The following is a 24,727-nucleotide window of genomic DNA, read 5'->3' on the forward strand; positions in this document are numbered from 1 at the left end:
TTTAGCTGCTAGCTAGTGTAGCCCTAGCTCATTACAATAGGACCACGTCAGCTACAAAATGGAGGATATTGATATTCCAGTCAGCTGGGGTAGGAGTCTGTCCTTCAGTCCATCTGAAAGCCATATCCAGTAATAGGCAAGGGGAAAACGCATCAGGCCACAACTCTGTTAGGAAATAGGAAAAATTGGAATTTGAGTATTATGACACAGTTTTGGGGACTATATTGAAATCATACACCTTGGTGTCTTAGATGGATCCTGGATCCTTCGATTCCAGAATCAAAGACTTATGATAGATTAGTGAATGTTGCAGAATGTCTCAGATTGTTCTTAATCGTGTTCTCAGGAAGATGAAATAGAGTACACAGGTGACTGCTAGAGGACCAGTTGTCCCTAAAATTTGCTTGTTCCTGATATAATACACCAACAAAATAAAATGAAGTAAAATTTCAAAGACTTTGAAGAAAGGTCTAAAAAAAGTAATGTAGGGCGCCTGGGTGGCTCAGTCGTTAAGCGTCTGCCTTCGGCTCAGGTCATGATCCCAGGGTCCTGGGATCGAGTCCCACATCGGGCTCCCTGCTCGGCAGGAAGCCTGCTTCTCGCTCTCCCACTCCCCCTGCTTATGTTCCTGCTCTCGCTATCTCTCTCTCTGTCAAATAAATAAATGAAGTCTTAAAAAAAAAAAAAAAAAAAAAAAAAAAAAAAAAAAAGTAATGTAAAAAAGATTGAATCCTTCTCAAATTTCAGGACTAGCAATGTATTGGATGTATTTAATGTATTTAATGTATTTAATCCAAGGGATTAAAGTGATAAATACTAATTTATTAGTATTTTTTTCCCAATAGCAATAACTAGATGTCAGTCACTATTTTGATTTTTTTATGAGTTTTCTTTTCTGTCTGAAAACATACCTTCTTGTTCCTTATGTAAGCATATTTTTCTTGGAGTCTTCCTGTAATAGAGGCATGAGAAATAATTAAGCAGGGCCCCTCCCAAGGTCAAGTCCCACTGTTACCTTACCCACAGGACGCGTTTACGGAGCTGCCAGTAGAACTCTGTGGTGATAGCCCACACCTCTAGGAGGCGCCACTCACACGTTACGGTGTATGCTGTTAGCACAATTAGAGCCACTCAAAGTGTCAGTGGCAGAGAAGAGTGAACTCACATTCTTGACTCCATGTGCAAAATTTCTTTGAGTTCCCATGTTCCATTTTTTAAGTTGTAAATAGTTTTACCTTATACTCCATAAATATCTGTTTCTTTTCTTAATACATTTAAAATCGAGTCCCCTGGACACTCAGAAGATGTGGCTGTCCCCTTTTTCCTGAGCTCACCCCGGCACGTCTCTAAGATGTGTCTGTCCCAGACTGTGAAGCTTGCCACCATAGGCCTCTCCCCTACCTCTCAATTTAATGCCTTTGAAGTGTTTCTTCCCCCCAAAATGGGTGAAAACCCGGCATAGAGAAGTGAAGGGTGAGGGAATGTCAAAGCCATACCCCGATAATAGCTTTTACTGTGCAATTAGAAGACTTCTCTTGTTCTCCGTTTTCCAGGGAAAATGGAAATTGGGGCAGAGTGACAACACTTGACTCTTTGGCATAGGGGGAAAGCCTGTCTCTAAAACATCAGTGTCCTGAACCCATATTCGAGGTCTCTCCCACACGTTTCTTGATACGGTGGCATTGAATGTGAGTTCCAAACGTGATCCTTCGACCTGGAGCCATTGTGACACTCAAAATGTAAAACTCTCCAAGTTATACTAAGACTTTCCATAAACACAGCCTCAACCCATAACTTCCATTTCATTCATAGTTTACAAACGGAGAAAATGGGAAATCTGGAGGGAGAAGATGCGATCTTCATTAGCTATGAAGATTTTCAAAATTGCATTAGTTTCAGTTCATTAGGTCTCATAATCAAATTAGCTATGTGACATTGTAAGGAGAAGAGATGCCCTGCAGAGATCCCCCCATAGTTTGCCCCGGAGTCTCACTACCTCTTGCACATGGGGACTCAATACGGGATTGGATTTTTCCTTTCATGGGGTAAACCGATAAAAACAATGCAGCATATAGAAACTGTGTTTACGAAGACATTTCCTCTCATCCTTCCCTAATTCTTCCCACATGGCGCCCCTGGCCAAATGCTGTGTCCGTTTTGAGGACTTCAGAACTCTCGAAAGCTTGCTGAGTAACTCCCACCTCACTGGGACTCCCCCTGGGCTCCTAACAAATTTGGAACCAGTGGGTTTCAGTGAACTCCTTCCTCCCTTCAGAATCACTTAGGACATGTTAAAAATACAGATTCTTGGACCCCGCTCCCACTCTATCGTATCAGAGTATCTGAGGGTCAGGCCTGGGCATCAGCAGCCTGCCTGACAGGCGTCCCGGGCGTTGTGAAGCAGGACGTGAGGGCGTTCTCGAGGACACGTGTGCAGTGGCTGGTGCTCTCCCGTGGCCTGGGAAGGGGCCGATGGACGGAGGGGGCTGGAGGCCATTGAATTGAGGCACTTGAATACATCAGGGCTGGTTATGCAGCAGGCCACAGCCAAAATACTCCTCCTTTAAACTGAAAAGACATTCTCTTGCTCAGAAGTATGATACTGTTCTGTCCTGCCATGTCTTTCCTCCGAACCCCATAATTCACTCCATTTGCCTTTTCTATCCAGTCCGGAGTCTTCTGGCTTCCTGGCATAGGAGTGGCTCTGTAGTGAACACGGACCCCTCCCGAAGGAGGTGATTGGTTCTGGTCGTCGAGTTCCCTATCTGGTCGTGTCGGACGGAGTCGTGTAAGAACTTGTCTCCAAGGTGTCGCCACTCTGTTACACCTACTCCCCTACCCCCGTCAGTGTGGTTTTATCTTCCCTGAATTGGGCAAAGGAAGAGAGGAAAATAAATGTACTGAAGTAGGTAGACAGGTACATACATATGTCATTCTCAAATTCACAAAGTAACCACGGATTAAGGCCAGCTATAGGTAGAGTGGTAAGGCAGGGAAAAAATGACAGAAAAAGCTGCCAGATCTCTTCCCTCCACCAACCTCACGCACACGGTGCCTGCCTTCTGGTCTCAGTCCTCTCATCCTTCGTCTTTGCCTCCCTATCCCTTACCAGGGGACTTTGGTCTGTTCCATGTATGCCTTTGTAAGATTTTACATACACACGCCAATGCTTGCATGAATATTTGGTTTTCCAAGCGTCCTTTAACCATAAAGTGAAAGCTGTTTTCTCCCACTTAGTAAGGAGGTGGTGGAGCTCTGCAGGTAGCTTCCCTGGTCCTTGAACTCTGACCTGCCCCTGGAGGCTGGCTGACCCTGACTGTGATGGAGCACGTGCAGGGAAGTGGTCCTTCCCACCCTGGGAATAGGCAAAGGCTGTCTTTGGAATCCACCAGACACACTGAGGACAGTTCTCAGCTTGAAACAACACCCATCCGAGGACACTGCCGCCGGGTCAACGCCACGGCGTCCGGCCCGTGAGGCTGAACAGAAGCCAGTACGATTGCTGTGACTCACCCAGCATGGTGGAAAGCGCTTGCGGCTTTTTGTTGCTTTCTGATTTCATGTGCTTGGAATTCAGCAATGGGCTTTTTAAAATCTTTGATCAAAATGTAGCGCTGTATTAGGAACTTGATTGGAAACATTTTTCTCCTCTTGCATATTACATTTTACAATGACGTTGTCTCAGACCCATGTGATCTCATGTTCAAGAAGATGAAACAGTGCTTGGGACATAGTAGGTATTTAACAATTATTTTTTGATGAATTACAGAGTGTCCGAGAGTAAAATACACTTTGTACCTTCGTGTTAAAGAGTAAGAAATATCAGAGAGATTAGTCAAGAAACTAATGAAACCAACCCAAAGAGCTGACCGTCTTTAATAATAGAGACAGAGAACTTCTCCAGAATGTTTTATTACATTTGGAGCCTCTTCAGGCTTATCAGACACTGAGGTTGGAGATTAGCTCCCTTACAGACTTGCTTTCTCTGTAAGATCGTCCTAAGTTTGGGCATATGCCTTTGAAAAGCCTCAGAAGCTTCCAGCAGCGGCATTTTCTCTCTCCAAAACAGGTGCATGCCCATCTGCACATTTTTAGTTTTGTCTTTGCATTTTATTCAAAGGCTGTTATAAATACGAATTATAAATGTGTAAATATGCCAGCTAGATGTTGACGAAGACAACAGACTCGTAAGTCAGCCTCGCTGCCCGTGCTCAGCGGTGGGCTTGCCGCAAGTGGAGTTGATGTTTTGCAGGGGCCGTGGGGACTGATTCCTGGCACTGGACACTGACTAAAAGGGCTGCCTGTGATTTGTTCCCCCTGACGTTCCTGTAACTGCTGCGGCCTGGTCAGATTTTCCTGGGAATGACTAAGACTATGCTTTCTGGGCAGTTGAAACTATTGATCACCCTGAGAATTTCATGTTCTTGCTGGGTCGACATCTCCCTTTGGGTGGAAAGTCCTGAATTTTTATTTTAGACCTGAGGAATTTCTGGCTACTTTCATAAAATGATAAGAGTCTCAGAGCTGGACAGAAACCCTATAAATGACCTCATTTTTCAGGAGCAAATGAGGCACGGGAGGTTTGGGCGTGGTTGAACGTGTTGTGGAAAAGAACACACAGTGACGTGTCCACTCACTGGCATCCCACTTACCATTCTGGATTGGTAAAAAGCTGCCTTTTACTGGAGTACTTCTATGGGAATCAAGAAAGTCCTAGGACACGGGGGCTCTGGCCTTGTCTTCATATAACTTTGAATGAGTTGAAGACCAAGGATTCACCAGGAATCTGGCTGGATGACCCTTCAGCCCTAGTTGGAAGGAAGATGATCATGTATCCTAGTACTACTCCAAATGTAGTCCTCAGGCCGGCAGCCTAGACCTCACCTGGGAACCAGTTAGAAACACAGAATTCAGAATCTGCATCTTAACAAGATCCCCAAGTGATCTGTAGATATATTGAAGTCTGTTCTAGAACAGTCTTCTCAAATTCAGCCTGCATCACAATCACCTGGAGGGCTTGTTAAAACAGAGATAAAGGGGGGAGCCCCTGGGTGGCTCAGTCGGTTGAGCGTCGGACCCTTGATTTTGGCTGGGATCATGATCTCAAGATCATGAGATCAAGCCCCGCATCGGGCTCTGTGATCAGTGCAGAGGCTGCTTGTCCCTCTCCCTCCCCCACTTGCATTCTCTCTCTCTAATATAAATAAATAAAATCTTAAATAAGAGAGAGAGATTATGGGCCCCACCCTGACTTTCTGATTCATAAGCCTCAGGCAAGCCCAGAATTATACTTTTTTTTTTAAATTTATTTATTTGACAGAGAGACACAGCGAGAGAGGGAACACAAGCAGGGGGCAGTGGGAGAGGGAGAAGCAGGCTTCCCGCCGAGCAGGGAGCCCAATCCCAGGACCCTGGGACCATGGCCTGAGCTAAAGACAGACACTCAATGACTGAGGCACCCAGGTGCCCCCCAGAACTCTACATTTTTAACAACTTCCCTGAAGACACTGAGGCTTCTTGTCCAGGCCCACCCTTTGAGAAGCTCTGCTCTACTGGAACCCTTGCCCTGCCACTTCTCTGCAAGGGGCCTGGGAATCTTCTAGAGCCCTTGAGCACCCCGTTCCTGGCAGAAAGCCTTGATGATGAGCCCTGAGAACCTGTGCTTTCAAATACAAGTTCTGACTTACTCGGATGTAACCAGTCCCAGCACTGAGGAGTCCCCAGTAGCAGGAGCAAGTAACTTGCAGGGATGTTTTCTGAAGATTTTGATTGTGCTTTTTAGGAGTCAATAAAAAGGATTTTGTCTGCTGATTCTATGAAATAAAGAATTTGTGGTGTTTTAAAAATAGAGTCAAGATGAGAACGAGGATGACCATGACGCACCAGGCAGCGGGTGGCAAGGTGAGCCACGTTCTTGCCCGCACCCAGGGAAAACATGCACTCTGACGTCAGCCGCCCTTACATGAGGATGTGGAAATACAGGAGAAGGTGTGGCAGAGACAGCCGACTGCTTTATCTAACTCTGCTCCAGCTCACCATGAAACCAGTGCTAGGGTGGGATTCCTCGGGCACAGGACTTATGTTGCCGTCTACTCTCCACTCCGCCTCTTGCGTCTTGAGAGTTCACCTTTCCCAGAAGAAGCACCCTTTGATGTGCAGTCTCAACAAGATAGCATGTGGGCGCCTGGGTGGCTCAGTTGGTTAAGCGACTGCCTTCGGCTCAGGTCATGATCCTGGAGTCCCAGGATCGAGCACCGCATCGGGCTCCCTGCTCAGCGGGGGGTCTGCTTCTCCCTCTGACCCTCCCCCCTCTCATGCTCTCTCTATCTCAGTCTCTCTCTCAAATAAATAAATAAAATCTTAAAAAAAAAAAAAAAACAAGATAGCACGTTTAGGGTGAGGGCTTGGTAGAAGCTAATTGGTATGTGATGGATACTGGAGCATTTGTAATTAGCTGTCCACCCCCAGTCAGACCAGCTGCTAAAATACATCTGATCGTTTAAATATCATCAGCCATGAATGGAGGATTTGAGAGGCATTTAGGTCAAGCAGTAAATTTCAGAACCTGTCAGCAAAGAAACTTAAGTTGTTATTGGTTACATCTTTTACTATTATGAAAAAGAAACTGGCTGAATCACAATCACTGTACCTAAGAAGCCAAATAAAAACAGTGTAAACAATGCCTAACAGCGCGGAACTGTGAAGTCTTGGTCTCTGGAAGCTGACCTTCAGGCAAACAGCAAATCCTCACGGGGATCCAGCAAAGCTCTTGCGGCAGGGGCCAGAAGGTACTCTAGGTCCCCCGGAAGGAGGACGTGCGAGGGTACGTGGCTGAGAAGGAGCAGTGAGCAAACCAGAAGAGAGTGAACATTCTTCCCTCTGGTGCTAAAAACAAGTCATGATAGAGGGAAGTTAAAAGGGCCAGGAAGAAGGGTGAGGCTCCTATGTCCCCAACAGGCAGACAGCTGGGGATGGTGAGCAGCGTGGGGCTGGCCACCACGTGCTCCCTGAGAACACACTGCTGGGCACCATGCACGAGTGTGAAGTGCCGGGGACACTGAGTCAGGACACCCATAGCTATGTGACCCTGGACACGGTACTTAACCTCTGAGCTTCAGGCTCCTCACCTCCACCAGAGCACCGTAAGGAGGAAATAACGTAACGTGCAGAAGAGGGGCTGGTACAGAGCACATACTCACTTGGGCTTTTTCAGTGTTTTTTATTTCAAGCCTTTGAGTCAGAACTGATACATGGTAGGTCTCTCCAGGCCCCGGGTAGAGGCAAGATGATCCTAGATGGGAGGAGGGAGGCAGTACCATGGAAATCTGTCTATCAGGGAGGCTGACAAGCGGACTTTTGATATTCCTCATGTCCCTGTGGAATTTTAACACCATTTGAAGAGACTGAGAAAGAGCAGTTTCTTCTCATCCGCTTTCCCTCTCTCTCCTTCTACAGAGATGGTAAATCTCTGAAGGCCTGATCAGTATTCACCTTCTCGTGGATGCTTTTTCTCCTCTGCTCTATTAGTTCATTCGACTGTTAGTTCATTCAGGTTATTTATTAAGTGCCTACCGTGTGCTGGTCACTAGGGCTACAGCTGTGAACCAGATAGGTCTGTTCGCAGGGCCCCATTTTGAACTTCGACCAGCGGAGGAGACAGCGAAGAGCTTCATCATTTCAGTTTTGAATAATGCCGTGAAGGAAAAAGCTTTACAGTCTTTTACAAAACGGGCCTAAACTAAACTGGTGTGTGTGTGTGCCCTCGCAGGGGGAAGGGGGACTGAAGTGCAGCCTCCGGAAAGTTGCTCCAAGGAAGTGACACTTAAACTGAGATCTAAAGCGTGGTTAGGCTTTCATCAGATGAAACGCATGAGAAGGGGAGCCAAGAATAGTCAAGGCTCCTCTTTCCTCGAGACATGGAAGCCCCGGCGCCTTTTGAGGGCGGGAAGAGACGGGAAAGCATGAAAGGCCCCTGCCAAGAAGGGGTCAGAGGATCGGCGGGAGCTCGGGGGACACAGTGGGGCCACCAGCGCTGAGAGGCCGGCTGCAGTTGGCGAAGACGCGCGTACACACGCACCGACATTTCCGCTGCTGTGCTTTTTCTCTAGAGCCCTCAGCTGCTTCGGTGACAGTACAAGGAAGCCCGGGAGCGGTGTTTACTCCGGAGTTAGGGTTTTGCCTTAAGACATACTTGGCTTATTTTTTAATTATTTGCTTGATGTGCTCATCTCTTTTATTCTCCTTCTCTCCCTTACCTTATAAATTATTGAACTTGCATTTTGAGAGTCTCGTCTTTCCTACAGAAATAAGTATTTAGTTAAAAAAAATTTTTTTTTTTTTAATTTGACAGAGACACAGTGAGAGAGGAAACACAAGCAGGGGGAGAGGGAGAGGGAGAAGCAGGCTTCCCACCAAGCAGGGAGCCCGATGCGGGGCTCGATCCCAGGACCCTGGGATCATGACCTGAGCCGAAGGCAGGCGCTTAACGACTGAGCCACCCAGGCGCCCCTCAGTTAAAAAATTTCTTGATTGGCTCCTATTTTCGCGTTTATGTAGATGCTGAGAAGAGGGTGGGAAATGAGGCGGACACCTTCCCCACCCCACCCCTAAGGAACTTTGAATTTAGATGAGCAAACATGCAGGGCACAAGAGATAGACCATAAAGCCCAAATTGCACATTTTCCATTAAGACTTGCTTATGCATAATAAAGCCCTTTTACCTGTATATCTCCTCTGGTCTCTAAGATTCCATCAGTAGCTTTCCCTCTCTCTCCTTCTCAAGATTTACCATTAAGAACAAAAAATGAGGGGCGCCTGGGTAGCTCAGTCTGTTGAGTATCCAACTCTTGATTTCAGTGCAGGTCATGATCTTGGGCCATGAGACTGAGCCCCTCATTGGGCTTTGCACTCAGCGTGGAGTCCGCTTGAGATTCTCTCTTCCTCTGCCCCTCCCCCCCACCTGCTCTAAGTAAATAAATAAATAAATAAATAAATAAATAAATAAATAAAATCTTTAAAAAAATAAAAAATGAACCTTGCGAATTGGTCTTCAAGTCAGGATATGAACAAAAGCAACCTTAGAAGTTATTCCTTACCCATCAAAGTCTCTTACCTCTTGGCTTTTCTAAAGACAAAAAAACCTAAATGGCAATGGGGCTTTTATAAGCAATAAACTATATTACTGATGTAAAGTAAGTTTAACGTATTTTTGAAGACAAGCAAGAGCCACACAGACCCCTCCCCCTGAAAGGGTCAGCTTTCACATTTCCTGCGTGGATCAATACATTTGGTACATATGAAAAGTAATCAGGTTACACTGACAGATGGCCTCCAGGATTTATAACTTGCTCTTAGAATGAATGCCTGGCTCGTTCTGCCTTCAGCAGCAACCCTTGATAACAGGGTCAGTTAGTGACGTTCAAGATTTCCAGGTCCCTTTCTCACGTGCTCACAGGTGCTGCGCTTCTCTTAAGCCGCGGAGGAAGAAATGTCAAGTCGTTGTTCCATAGTGATGCTTTAAAATTTATAGTTCAAGAAACTACCATCAAGAAAAATCTTACCTTGGAGTCCTTCACCACCTTCTGCTCTTTGGGTGTATTTTCTCCAACTCAGGGGAAAAAAAAAAAAGAAATGGGGACATCTTTGTGATGAGCTTATGTGGCAGAGAACCTTTGTGCCTTAGCAAGATGGATGACCAACATTGGTTTAGGTGGCTCCCCATGCTTAGAGCAGACCCGGTTAACATTCAGCCAGAGTACAGCTTAGCAGCTTGCCTGTATCAGAGTCTCTTTAATCTGAAGAGAAATCTACCTGAATTTAAATACTTGAGCTTAAAACTCTTTCAGGGGATGAGAATTGTATGGAGAGGTTAATTTAGCCTTAGCCTGTGCATCTGCCCTTGTGCCTCACAGGACAGGAGCCCAGCAGAGAATTTGGCTCCTCAGCTATCGTTAAATTTGTTTGGCTGATCTGTAGCTCATAAAGCGTCATTTTACCTCATGGTTCCCACACCTGGTAATGACCAGGAAGGAGGAATTCCCATGGGGTTGTGTCCTGACCTCCTTATTATGTCTTTCAGTGAGGGGTCATGAGCGGTGTGGTTTCTATCATGTTTAATTATGAGTTGACTAGAACAGCTATAAAATGGTAATGACTGTCATTACCAACCGAAGCCTGCTTCAGAGGAATTAAAGTGTCTGCTTCTATTGCTAATCTCTCTGGCCATCCCAACCCTACCAAATTGTTACTTACACAGTTTGCTGTGATCAGAGCGCCTACCAGTTAAGAGAGTTAAAAAACCAAGGAGCTGTCATTTGGTCGTCACCTTTCATTAATTTCATCTGGTTTTTGTTTTCTGTTTTCTTTCCTGTTGGAATTGATTTAGGTGGCTGATAGTCTACTAGCTAATGAAGACAAAATACCTAGCACAAAGCACAAACTGCAGAACTGTCTCTCCCTGAAGAGGCTGATGATTGGGGCTGAGACTAGTGTTCTACTGACACCTTGTGGTTAATAGTGGCACCTGCTTTTAAAGTGAAAGGCCGTCGTTTTTTCTAACATTGAAATCACGTATTAAGAACATGAATGTATATGTATCATATGATCTCACTGATATGAGGAATTCTTAATCGTAGGAAACAAACTGAGGGTTGCTGGAGTGGGGGGTGGGGTGGGAGGGATGGGGTGACTGGGTGATAGACACTGGGGAGGGTGTGTGCTCTGGTAAGCGCTGTGAATTGTGCAAGACTGTTGAATCTCAGATCTGTACCTCTGAAGCAAATAATGCAATATATGTTAAGAAAAAAAAAAGAAGAAGAAGAAGGTAGCGGGAGGGGAAGAATGAAGCGGGGGAAATCGGAGGGGTAGACGAACCATGAGAGACGATGGACTCTGAAAAACAAACTGAGGGTTCTAGAGGGGAGGGGGGTGGGAGGATGGGTTAGCCTGGTGGTGGGTATTGAGGAGGGCACATTCTGCATGGAGCACTGGGTGTTATGCACAAACAATGAATCATGGAACACGTCATCTAAAACTAATGATGTAATGTATGGGGATTAACATAAGAATAAAAAAATAAAAATTAAAAAAAAGAATCTATAAAAAAAATGTGTATGCAAAAAAAAAAAAAAAGAACATGAATGTATATAAGAGACTATGGAGCAAAATAATTTTGTCCAAAATAATTATTCAGACCAGCTTTTCAGATCCTATCAGAGAATCCCCAACAGAAGTTCTGTAACCTCAAGTCCTGACCTTTCTCAGGGCGAAATGACAAGTCCCCACAATAGTCTGAATTATATAAAATTGGGGTGCGGGGATTTTCTATTTTACAATATCACACATTGTATTAAGTGACAGCCTCAGCTGTGAATGTACATCAGTGCAGCCAATAATGAGGTCTATTCTAAAACAAAAATAATTGATATGCAACTATTAATCTTTCATGAATATGATGATCTTCAACTCAACTTAGTAGGGCATTTGGGTGCCATAATAAGTGTTAGCTGAGGTACAATGAATGGTGTTACTTTTCCCTGTGTTGAGTAACTCATAGAATATTTACACATGCAGGCGCCTGGGTGGCTCAGTTGGTTGGGCGACTGCCTTCGGCTCAGGTCATGATCCTGGAGTCCCGGGATCGAGTCCCGCATCGGGCTCCCTGCTCGGCGGGGAGTCTGCTTCTCCCTCTGACCCTCCCCCCTCTCATGTACTCGCTCTCTCTCTCTCATTCTCTCTCTCAAATAAATAAATAAAATCTTAAAAAAAAAAGAATATTTACACATGTGGTCTGACAATGAAATATTTTTCAAACTTCAAAGAACTAATATTCCACAGTTGAACGCAATTTTATTGAGTCAGGTAAGAACAGGATTGAAAGAAAGAGGCTTAAATGTCTCCATATAAAAACAATGAGGGACGGCCCCAAATTGTTCATGGTGTCCAAATTGTCCTGCTGCTACAGATTAATTCTGGATACTCAGAAAATACCGTACTTGATACACACATAACCAGAAAATAAGATGGTCCTCAGGAACAGTATCACAGACTTTGGAGCCTTCGATTCTCTTTTCCACATGGAACGTGGTTGGTAAAGGGGCACAGTGTATGGTCCGGCAAATGTCATCATTGTGGCAGGAGCCCTTCCTTTTCGGGGTGACTTTTTACTTCCCAAACACTGTGCCTCTTGTCCTCTTATTCTATCCCGCTATTGCTAGTCCTGATAGAAGCCTTCCAGCCAGGGGGAAAGACACCGATCCCCTACTGCTCAGAACACATTAACTTGGCCCCTGAGCACTGCGTTTAACCTCAGTGAAACCAACACATGAAGTCTAGTCTTGGAGGGAAAGGCCAACCCCGGACCATCCACACTAGGCCTGTACTTTCATCCCCAGCAGGAAAAAAGAGCATAGAAGTCATATGTGCATCTGCACACATGGGGGGGTAGGGAGTGGTCCATCTGGACACAGAGTCCTACTTAATTGTAGATAAGACCCCAAAATGGAAGGAGAGGATCAGAGAAGGAATGGGCAAGAGAATTCAGAAGCAGAAGTCCAGACAAAGGAAGAGACCAAGAGAGGATAACAACTGGCGCAGACTTTCTCGACAATAGGAATGGCCCCGCCCCAGATCTGCTGCGAGTGTGTGCAAACCCCCCCGATCTCAGCCAGGCCCGTAAAGGGGGCGCTGCTTTTGCTGCACTGCCCACTGCTGGGACCTGGGCTTCCTGTGGAGCGTCACTCTGAGGCTTCTGACGGGTGGAAGCTGCCCAGACCACAGGAGCCCTCGTCCTTCGGGATTACAACGTAGCTGTCTCAGAAACACGATGATGATCATGCTCTTCCTTGTCCAGGAAAAAAGTAGTTCTTTTGGTAGCTTTTCAACAAATTTTAGTTGAAGGGGAGTGAGCCAGGAGCTTTGACACATTTTCTCTGAGTTAGATCTTTTATTCAATAGCTCGTAATAATCCACCTTCATCCTCTCTCTCCCTACACTGTTTCGATAGGCTGGGCACCCCACATACTTCATTGTATTCTACCCGCCTGCCCCGTTGAGAGAGAGAGAGACGAGACGAGAAGCATGTACAGAAATGGAGGAAGGTCCTACAGATTCCACACTAGCTTGCTGGATGGATATCTGGCTTTTGAATAATTCACACAGCAAACTATTTTCTAGGAATCTGGCACTTTATAAATAGACATTGATTAAATCTGTTGTATGAGTGAGTGAGTGAACGAAGGAGGGAACACGCAAATGCCTGCACAACAGATCTCTTTTGTTTGTGTTTCCTAAAATGTGTTATGCTTTGGGCCTGTATGTAAAAATTTATTTCATATATATTCATAGGTCGCCATGGTTTATGTGCTTGCTTGAATATATTTTAGTAACTGATTGTGGTGCCAATTTGTAGTCTAAATTTAAAGTGAATTATTCATTGCTTCAACAAACCACAAGAGAGGCGGTGGTTATTTTCATTCAGTTACAGCTGTCCAGGGGCAAACACACAGAAGCAATTTGACCATCCATTACTGTATGCGTGTATTGTTTACAGGCATAATATATAACCAGTACCGGCAGAAAGACGTTCTGTATTACACAGGAAGTTGTACGTTTATATATTTACAGAGCATTAGGGAGTGTTCGTGTTGATTCAGGGACCTAAGGAAAACATGGACTTCATCTAGAATACTCTCTGCATACATTGTGGATACAAGTTTCTTTTCTCCAGCTTTTGATTATTCTTCGATCTTAAATATTCAAATAAATGTATGTATTGCCCTTGGAGAAAATTTGGTCCAGTTGAACCGCCTTTGCCAAAATGGCTTTTATTTTCCGAGTGCTTTCAAGGGCCGCTCCCGTGTGGCACTAAGCCGTCCAGGTGCTGGCCTGATGCACACAGGGCGGTGCTCCCGAAACGTACTCACAGCTCTTCAGGGGAAGCAAATGACAATGTAGATATGGACAGTCTCCTACAAGGAAAAAAAATTTTTGAGTTCTAATTAAGATAATAATTTACTTTATTCATGAAACTTGAGATTAAGTTAAAGGCTGTTCCTTTTAAGTTAGAATATTCTAGAATGGGGCAGAGTAAATGTTCTTTAAACAAGGCCTCTGACAAGAGATCGTTGTTAATTTAAAAAATTTTTTTTCAATCTAGTTGACACACAATGTTACATTAGTTTCAGGTGTACAACGCAGTGATTCAGCTTCTCCATAGGTTATGCTCTGCTCACAGAAATGTGGCTGCCATCTGTCACCAGACGTTATTACAGTACCACTGACTGTATTCCCTATGCTCTGCCTTTTATTCCTGTGACTTATTCATCCCATAACTGGAAGCCTGTATCTCCCAGGATAATCATTAATTTTTAATATACTGCTCAATTTTTCAAAATCTGTAACTCTTAAGATATTTCACAGAACCGAGGTGACCATTTTCATTTAGAAGATTTGTCGCTGGAACAGGGAGCACGTAGTAGCCCCCACAGAGAGGGAGTTTCCTCTAAGGGCTAAGACGACAGTTTTGGAGTCAGAAATGACTGGACTCACATCTTTACCCTGCCACTTAGCACCTGTGACATCTTGGGAGAACATTATTAATGTCTCTGCCATTCAACTTTCTTGTCTGAAAAATGGGGACGAGCCGGGCCTTCTTCACAGGCTGGTAGCAGTAATTAAATGAGGAAAGCATTTAGCAAGAGTCCCAGGACATGCCAGGTACTAAAATGTACTAGGTACAGCTATTATGCTTAATTTGTACTTTTTAATAAATAGGTCTTATTTGCTTCTGGTGATGTGTTCTTAGCACATACTTTCATCTGTTCATTTGAAAATGTACTTATGGAGTGCTCACAGAAGCTCAGTGAAAGCTGGCCCTGAAAATAGTCACAAAGTCACAATAGATAACTTCTGAAGGTGAATATAAAGACATTCTCTTTCATTAATTGGACCAGCCTTCAATCTTCTCAAAGAGAGGTAGGTTTGGGAGCTAGGAAGATAGGTGGGGAAGATGTGAACTGCATTTTTTGAAAGCTGTAATAAATACTTTACACTGCTCTGGAAAAAAAAATCCAAATAAGCATTTATTTGCCATAGAATACATGGGATCTTATTTGAAGACCTTAAGAATCTATCCCCAAACATATCAAAATAAGCTACCCATTGCCTCAAACACTGAGCATTCCCACTCTGTACGTTTCTAGGTGAGGAAAACAAAGGCCTAGACAACAGAGGGGACTTGGCCAGAGGCAGGTGTCCAGGCGAGCCCAGCACGTCCCGCACACACCTCCCTGACTCTGCTCAGAGCCTTCCTCCTGACACGCACTCGTTACAAGACTCTGTCACTTCACGTGAGAAGTTGTTTCAAAACACACTGGTCTCTCTGCAGGACGAAGCACCCCGCGCCCATGTTCCCCCGTCTGCAGGACTGACGGACTCCATCAGCTCGTGCCACTTCCTGCTCCCACCATGGGACCCCCGGGGAGCATGCTGAGCAGCGGGCAAGTGCAGGTGGTCCTGTGGGGCAGTTTGGCCGCTGTCGCCACTTTCTTCCTCATCAGCTTCCTCGTTTTTCTGTGCTCCAGTTGTGACAGGTGAGAGCCAAGGTGTATCCACTGGAACCCTAAAGTAACCCGTTTCCTGTACCCAGAAGATTCTTCACGTGAAAAGCATGTAGGAATCCCACTACATAAACATTCACAGAAACCCCTGTGTTAAAATTAACTTCTCAGCTAGCATCCCAGGACACTTTTTTGAGGCTGAATGAAAATCCATATCTGATTCTGCTGAGGTGCAACTGCAAGAAGCCTCACGTACAAAACTTCCCAGAACGAAATTCTTGCCATTCTTTTGAGCACATCCTTGTTGAAATGAATGTTGTCTTTTCGCATCTATGGACACGGGGAAATCTAAGTCTGATGTGTATTAAAGGTACTCTTTTTGCTGGCCCTTGAGAGTTACTGCGAAGTATTGCTGTTACATGGTTTGAAAGGATCATTTGATTAACGATTGGTAACCTGGACCTACTGTTTCTTAAGAAACAGATGAATTTTCCTATGAGAGAGATGAGTTGTATAAGAAATAATCTTGTGTTTTTTTAGAGTTACACTTCTCCTCCACCCCTCCATGTTTCCCTCATATAAAGTGTCTGTACTCCCCCAAAAGAGATCTTTGCTCAGGAGCAACATTCTTCCTAGCAGGAAGTAATTTCCCAGGTGTTCCAACACTGTTAGGGTACCGGCAGGCTCCGGGTGGGTTGGTGCAGACCAGCCAGCCCTCTTCCAAACCCTCCTCTGTAACTTCAGCAGAGACCCTGAGGTCTCTATCAAAAGGGGTAAAGTCAGATTCTCTGGACCAAGTAGCCTTCTCATCCCTGCCCAGTGTGGACCTGGGCTCTGCAGCTGGGTCTGAGTCTGATCAGGAAGATGGCGGGCAGAAGAGTTGGCTGCCCTGCCCTTGGGAGGGCCTGCCTGTAATTATTTACACTCCCACTAGGTGTCACTGTTGCCTCGTACATACATGGGAAATGCAGTCTCTAGTACTGATGGCTTTCTTTAGACCATCCTGAGTAAAAATAAATTCTATTTTTATTCGATGGACTTTTCCATAGACTGGAAGTACATATGACTCATCCTGAGAGCATGCATCCTTCCCGACGTGCCAAAATTTGTATTTTCTTTCATTATTTTCCCAGTCCCATGGCAGTGTGCAGTCAACTTAGCAAAGATTCTGAGTTAAGACAAATGAACAGTAGAGAATTGTCTGCATTTTCTTTAAAAAAAAAAAAAAAGGCAAAATCCTTTCTAGTATTCTAGATATGAACAGTTTCTACCCAGGAACGTGCCTTAGTCCTCTTGTTGTAAACTTATATTTTCTACTCTGGGAGAAAGGGGAGAGCCAGAGAGGTGACGGGTCTCATGCTGTGACTTGACCCCCTCAGACCCCGACGCCTGCAAAGCAGTGACAGAATCACTGTCCAGCTTTTGCTTCCTTGGCAAAATAAACCAGGATCTTAAAAGAGAGACTTAAAAGTTGATAAATATTAGGATAGAAAGGGGAGTGTATGTTTGATTTTAGATGGCATGTTTCATATTACAGCAATGTTTTATTTTTCCATTTCAGAGAGAAGAAGCCGAGGCAGCAGAGTGGGGACCATGAGAACCTGATGACCGTGGTGAGCCCGTGTGCACATGTCTGTGTGTGTTTTAAAACATCAGCCGCTTATCTAAGCACTGTGCCCACAAGCTGCCGAGCTGAAGGAAACAGAGGGAAAGAACCCAGCAGAGTTAGCTGGCCACCGAGGCTGTGCCCTCTCTCTGTAGGATTCTTATTCAGCATGCCTAGAGGCCTGTGCAATTAGCCGGCTTGGTTGGGAGGGTTTCTGAAATGGATACAATCATGCTGCTGCCAGAGAGATCCTTCGAGAGCTCCAGCCTACCAACTACCGCAGGGACGCAGGGACGCCTCTGCCCAGCTCCAGCCCTGTAGCTGTTTGCTAGGGCTGCGTAACAGAGGACCACAAACTGTGGGGCTTAAGCAACACATGTATTGTCTTGGAGTTCTGGAGGCTAGAAATGGAGATCAAGGTGTCCGCAGGGCTGGTTCTTCCGAGAGCTTGGAGGGCGAGTCTGCTCCAGGCCCTTCTCGCTCCTGGTGGCTTGCCTGCGATCTTTGCTGCTCCTGGGTGCCTTCACTGTCACCTGCTGTTCTCCCTGTGTCTCTCCACGTGGTCTCTCCTCTCTGCGTGTTTCTGTGCAAGCTTCCCTGTTTTAGAAGGACTCGGACGTGGCCTCATCTTATAGAGATATGGCCCAGCTAGGTTTCCTCGGCCCTCCTTTCTTACCGGCCGGTCAAGCCCCTCAGACCCCCCTGGTGAGGAGCAGCCTGAGCGTCCCGGTCCTGCCTTGTTCTCTCCACTCAGGTCATGCCCTCACCTGGCTGAGCAATTCTAGCAGCGGGGCGGCGGGGCCACCCCATAGTGGCAGGGCAGACGGCATCCGTCTTGCTTGAGCCCCATGGCAGTGTGAAAACAGAGAAGTGTTTCCAGTCCCTGACGGAATTTCTCAAGATCAGGGAAAAGCTGCTTTGGGGGAGCGGGTGGGAAACATGTAGCCAGCAGACAGAGGCAGAGCCCCAGGAGGGTCTCCGCTCCCAGTCTCCCGCCCTACGGATGGGCGGGACTCGTGGATCCCCAGCAGCAGACAGGAAGTTGTCGGGGCTCCCTAGCCGCCTCCTCTGTGCGCGCGCACCTCACCCGCTGCTGTCCTGGGTTCCCAGCACCGCCTCTGGTCGGCAACCCCACTTCTCAGCTGCACCCCGCGCCTCTCTTGGCACGGACTGCTGCTGTGGTGGCGTCGGGGCCCGGCGGGGGGCCGCTCTACTGTCGCTCCTCCCACCTGTAGGTCCCAGGCGGCGGCTTCCTTCACCGCCCCCGTGCTCCTCCGCGCCAGCTGGAAGGTGAGGTTGGGGCAGGAGGAAGGGCTTCCATCTCTGCGCTCCATCCCGCGGCCTTCCCGAGCCGAGCCGCAGTTCTCAAGGGTGGCCTGCCCTGCGGGCAAGCCGCCTGCTGTGTGATTCTGCCGGAGGCTCACGTTGGAGAGCCCCGTGGTAGACCTCGAGCGCCTGCTTGTCCACCCCGGGGCCGCAGCAGCCCTGGGTGAGACAGGAGAGTGGCAGGCGGGTGAACGGAAGACGGAGACTCTCACGTACCGTATCCTTCAGCACCCCAGCCCCTCATGCAGATGTGCGCGCGAGAGCGCGAGAGCGCACACGTTCACATGGGCACTGGTTGCGAGCTCCGCACACAGCCTGTCCACCCGGCTCTCTTTAAGAGCTTCCCTCTCAGCTTCTAAATCTTGTTCAACTTGCAGATTCGCCGTTTAGGCCAGAGAAGCCACTGTGGTCAGCCCCCCAATCCCAGCTCTTCTACATCCCGGCTCCCTCCTAAGCCCCAGAGGAGCCACCACTAAATTCTAGCCTAAAACAATCCCGAGGCACGGGGGCGTCCGGGAGTCTGCACCTGGGGCTTCAGAGAGAGAGGGAGGCTCACTCCGGGCTCCCCTGCGGGCCCTCTGTCCCGGAAGCTGAGAGTAGACGTAGTGGCCAAGACCGATTATGCTACTTCAGCAGGTTGTGATGCTGTCATAAGCCTGCCTGAGGCCTTCCCCCTTCACCCCTGACTCCTGTCCGGGTGGGACCCTTCTGTGCTATGAGCCTCTGCGCCATTCGTTCCTGGCACCCTAACGCGATGCCCCACCTCCTGGCACTCTTCAGTCAGGAGCAGCATTACGCCGACACAGCAGACTCGCAGGAAGGGTTCATGACACAGCGTGAGCTAGTTGCTGTGATTATTTGGTTCCCAGTAAGAAGTTAGAGAATTTAGGAAGCCAACTGGCCACGCTTCTGGAGCTGTTTAAATCAGAACTTTCCATGTGGACTCCCGGCACATGGTCCAGGTGTGGCGTCCGGGGTCACGCACGCTGCGTCTCCTGTGAGAAGGATGTGGGAACAGGTCGCATCAGCAGTGATTCAGACCGCCACAGGGAACCAGCTGGGCATTTAAAGAAACCCGTGAGCTACCAACTTCCTTCGTGACTACGTGTAGCTGTAGCTCAGCCTGGCGCCCTATTCCATGTCCTATCTCCACATTCGAGCCCAACAGGGAAACCTTCACTGCTCTTCTTCCCTCCAGGCATCCTGACTTTGTGACAATAAGTTTGCAAACCTGCTAGTTAACGTATGGCTGTTCTTGTGAATCCTGAAGCAGAGACCTGGCTGCTTATGAAACAGTCTCAGAAATCAATGACCTTCTCGTCTTCCCTTCAGGTGGCATGTTTTTCCTGGCCTGGCATGCCTTTAAGAACAGCATCTTATAGCACCTGTGGTACAAACAATGAACCTGCTGTCTGCTGGAGGCAATTCTGACCAGCACCGGGGCTCTTGGTCCCCTTTTCACCTTGAGCTAAGGGGACTGATCCCTCGTGCCCTACCTGTAGCCCACTTGTAGAGCACCAGGTAGAAAGCCCTGCCGACGGTCTTGTAAGATTCCCAGGGTCCTGAGAGTCCGGGACAACTCTGTCCAGTAGAGCGGTGCAGCATGACGGACGTGTTTCTGTACGTGATCCGATGCACTGACCACCAGGCGCTGATTGCTGCTGGGACTCCAGATGTGACCAGCACGGCAGAGCAACTCACGGTTGCTTGGTATCACTGAGTTTAAGCGGGTTTGGGTTTCTGTTGTTGCTGTTTTAATTTTTAGACAAAGCCAGGGCTGCTGTCCTCTGCCTACAGCCTGATTGATGCCTCGTGTGTGTTTGCTTCGCAGCCTTCCGACAAGGAGATGTTCAGCCATTCGGTAACTAGCCTGGCCACAGACGCGCCTGCCGGCAGCGAGCACAACGGGATCCTCACCAATGGCGACGGTAGGTTCTGCGAAGGGACCAGCTTTCCACGCAGGCCTCGTCACCTGAGACAGAAGTCATTTCAAAATCCGTAGCTCAAAACCTAGGCAATGCGTTCCTGCTCACTCTTGGTATTCCTACCCGTTTTAGCACAGAACAGCTCATTTGGATGAAAAGCTAGTATTTATTAACTGGTTTCTCTGTGCCATTGCTCTAAGATTTGTATCCTAACTCATCCTTACAACTACCCAGTAAGATCACTGTTGTTAGAAGTAGTATTACTGCCTGTAGGACAGCTCCTGTTACAACTTCCCAGTGAAGAAACAACGGCACATTCCTGCTTCAGCCAGTTACCACAAACTCGGTGGTGCCGCAGAGCAACAGAAATGCATTCACGCACAGCCCTAAAGTCAAGAGTACCAGCAGCGCTCCATTTCCTCCTCAAGGCTCCAGGGGGAATCCATTTCCTTCCCGTTTCAGCTTCTTGAGGCTGCCTGCATTTCTTGGCTGCTAGCCTTTCCCTCCATCTCCCCCTCTCTCCCCAACTCTCCCGCCTCCTCTGTCACTTAAAAGGACCCTCATGATTGCATCGGGCCCCCCTGGGTAACTCAGGCTGCTCTCCCATCTCAGGGTCAGCTCATCACTCATCTGCACCTCTGGGATGACTAAGTACGCACATAGTGGTGCCTACCACTGGGTTAGACACGGGCCTGGGCTCCAGGGGTCTTACAGAAGCCCAGTCTAGCCAGTAAAAAAAAAAATTAAAAACCTTGTTATAAACACACACGTACATACACATAGCAGGACTATATATAATATGTAAGGACTATATATTATATAGAAAGTATATAAGATAAATATATGCATGAACGTAGATATATATTTAAGTACACATTTATACGTATGTACTTACACTTTTCATACTTATATATAAAGACTATAAAATGGAGCAACAGTCATTTAATAACTGTTGGCTACAATGTTAAGTATCAGAAGGGCAGGGCTAGGCTTTGTTGATGTATCTCCAGCACTTTAATGGTCTCTGGCACATAGTAGGCCCTCAATAAGCATTTGATAAAGGGATGACTGAATGGTTTCCCACAGTGCATTTCAGTGGAAATCTAAGAATTTCACATTTGATTTTCTAATTTGAGGTAGAAATGGAAAGGGAAAGGGGCGGCGAGATGGAAGGAAGACCTTTAAAGAGGCACGGGCGTACTGTCCCTTTGTACTTGCGGTTGAGGGTACACTTTTGCCCCACTGTTTCCATCATGTCTGCCAAACAAAAGTGACCATTGAAAGGGGGATGGTTACAGTTATTCCCTCCAAACAGGAGGCAGCCAGTAAGGCCAGGGAGGGTGGCCACCTGCGTGTCCCCACCCCCCTTTTGGTGCCCAGCCTCTCACGGAGTCCGACCTCTGGTCACATTAGACACACTGCTTCTTAAGCAACTCATCAATAAGCAATCCCATTAATAAGCAATGAAAGTAACTGTGAACCAAATTTATAGCCAAGTCAGTTTATTAAATGTGTGTATTGGAAAGATGTAATAGCTGGCTATTACATAGTTTCAGCTGTGGTTGAAATATCAACAATCATATCGTCTGTAATGTGCAGTTTAGAGTCAAATAAAAAGCAAGCACCTTGATTTAACTTAACTTTGCATTATCCATTCACTGTAATAATTATTTAAGGAATTGTCTTTCTCCGTTTTTCATACTTCTGCCACTTTAGTTCTTTCAGAAGACAGTACTCTGACCTCCATGCAACATTATGAGGAGGTCCAGACCTCAGCTTCGGATCTGCTGGACTCCCAGGACAGCACGGGGAAGCCAAAATGTCATCAGAGCCGGGAACTGCCCAGAATTCCCCCTGACAGCGCAGTGGACACGATGCTCAATGCGAGGAGCGTGGACGGGGTCCAGGGCCTAGGGACGGAAGGGCCGTATGAAGTGCTCAAGGATAGTTCCTCCCAAGAAAATATGGTGGAGGACTGCTTGTATGAAACTGTGAAAGAAATTAGGGAGGTGGCAGCAGCCGTGAACCCAGGGAAGGGCCACAGCAGCAGGTCAAAGTCGACTTCCACTCTGAAAGAGCTTCCTGGGCCCCAAGCCCCCCAAGCGGACTTCGCTGAATATGCATCAGTGGACAGAAACAAAAAGTGTCGACAGAGCGTTAACGCAGAGACTGTTCTTGGAAATTCTTGCGATCTGGAAGAGGAAGCCCCACCACCTGTCCCCGTTAAACTTCTGGATGAAAATGAAAACCTTCAGGAGAAGGAAGAGAGCAAGAGAGCAGAGGAAGGAGCCACAGAGGGGACCAGCGAAACCAACAAGGTGGGCTCTCGTGGTTGTCTTTCATGTGCTTTTGTCATGATTGGGAATCTAGCTCCTCCTGGGGCTTTTACTGGCACATTGTTCTGGGAAATACATACAAACACTTTCAGGTTCGTTGAATGATGAAAGCTGTTTTAGCATAAGCTGTGTTTGACTTTTTCCCCCCTCCAAATAATAAAATACAGAAAATGCATGCTTGTAAAATATTTCTCTGTTGGCACCTAACTTGGATATTTTCCAGTTTTTACATCATGTCTAATTGGGGCCAAGTATTATTTTCTTCATTTTGAAGATCAGGAATTAAATGGAGACTGACTCTTTGCCACACATTTAGCCTCTTCTGCTCATTGCTGCTCAAGCAGCAGCGTGATGTTTACCCTTCCGGGATCCCAGAAATCAGAGCACAGGAATACACACGGAGAGAACAGACTCACAGGTGCCACTGTGAGTCTATCTGATTCTATGCAGACTTTTATATAAATCAAGTAAAAGATTTTATTTTGTGACAATTTCAAAACAATAGCCTGTAACTCTTAAGTTTAGATAATCAACAAAGCTCTAAAATGTATTAACAATGCCTGAGCCTTCTGTTTCTGGCAGCCTGACGTGGGAGCCACAATAGCCTGAAATTCACATCTCCTGTAGTCAGGATCTCCTTGGAATTTAACTAGGCCCAGTCTTCTTATGCAACTACTATCTAATTTCTATTCTCTACACGGGAAAAAGCAAGGTTCTCATCTCAGGTTTTGGTAGGAAGGATAAGTAGGTCAGTCAATAGTAGCCTTAAAAAGGATCTGGAGTTCATGATCAAAATGTGCATCCTGGCTATGGTTATATAGGTTATACCAAGTAAGTCATTCTTTGTGGTATTCTCTGAATGCATTTCGACTTTTCATATTACCCATGAAATCAGCTATTGAGAGCCTCAATACAGGTGTTTATGAACCGAGTCATAAAATGCAAAAGTGCAGTCTAACGTTTTGCCCTGCATATAACCAAAGATAATTAATGTAAAGTTCATTGTGCCTAAAGCAGTTAAGGCTTTTTTACTTAAAAGGACTTGAAAGATAAGAAGGCCAATTGTCTAACCGCTACCAGTGATATCTCTAGATATCACATTAGAGTCTGGAAATACCCATCTGGGAATCAGATTACCTTTCTGTAGTAATACAAGAATGATAACCCATCACATCCGTTATAGATAATCCTAATTAAATTTTAAGCAATTCAGAGAACTTGAAACATTTAATATTCATTCATTTTTTCATTCATTCACAAGAAGATTTTAGTGAGCACCACCTATATGCCACACAGCCTTCTAGGGGCTGAGAATACACTGGTGACCAAAACATATAAATGAACAAAAATTCCTGCCCCCCGTGGAGCTTACATTTTAGTGGGGGGAGAGAGACATAAATATGCACATAAGTATATGGTATTTTCGAAGGTTTTAAGGTTTATAGGGAAAAATCAGAACAGAATAATGATTAGGAAAGTAGAGTGGGAGTACAATTGTGAATCAGTGATCAGGGTATGCCTACTGTGAAGACGGCATCTGAATGACATGTTCAAGGAGATGAGAAAGTTGGGGAAGAGCAGATGGAGCGGGGGAAGGGGCAGTGTGAAGGTGCTGAGGCTGGAGCTTGCCCGGCCTATCCAGGGAAGAGGGGGGGACAGGTGTAGCTGGAGAGGGAAGAGCAGGATAAGAGTAGTAGAAAGGTAACCAGAGGCCCAATCCTGTGTGGCCTCTACTCATAATCTGAATTAAAAAGGGGTCATTAGAAAATCTTGAGCAGAAGAATGGATTACTCTAGGTTTGGAAAAGATCGCTCTGACTATAGTATAAAATTCAACTGTCCAGGGTAGGGCAAGGAGACCAATCAGGTGGCCATTCTCACAAACCAGACAAGAGAGGATGGATGGTGGCTTGGAACAAGGTGGAAGTAATGGGAGATGCTAAACTAGAGCCAGGAGTTCTGTCGGTGGACCAGATGT

At 46.4% G+C, this 24,727-nt stretch overlaps 1 protein-coding gene across 2 annotated transcripts in view; it reads left to right on the forward strand.

Annotated features, from left to right (window-relative positions):
- Positions 1–24,727, forward strand: part of PAG1 (phosphoprotein membrane anchor with glycosphingolipid microdomains 1) — a 147,154-nt gene that overhangs the window by 108,748 nt on the left and 13,679 nt on the right. For both annotated transcript variants that reach the window (XM_054512557.2, XM_045896327.3), the window contains 4 exons: positions 15,386–15,590; positions 17,119–17,170; positions 20,321–20,417; positions 22,131–22,732. In XM_054512557.2, coding sequence (XP_054368532.1) covers positions 15,466–15,590; positions 17,119–17,170; positions 20,321–20,417; positions 22,131–22,732 — 876 coding nt within the window. In that variant the 5' untranslated portion in view covers positions 15,386–15,465. The remainder of the gene's footprint in view (positions 1–15,385; positions 15,591–17,118; positions 17,171–20,320; positions 20,418–22,130; positions 22,733–24,727) is intronic.

Source organism: Mirounga angustirostris, unplaced genomic scaffold (assembly GCF_029215605.1).
Source record: "Mirounga angustirostris isolate CCGP_5_RB_7025 unplaced genomic scaffold, mMirAng1.0.hap1 SCAF_4, whole genome shotgun sequence".
NCBI classification, from domain to species: Eukaryota; Metazoa; Chordata; class Mammalia; order Carnivora; family Phocidae; genus Mirounga; species Mirounga angustirostris.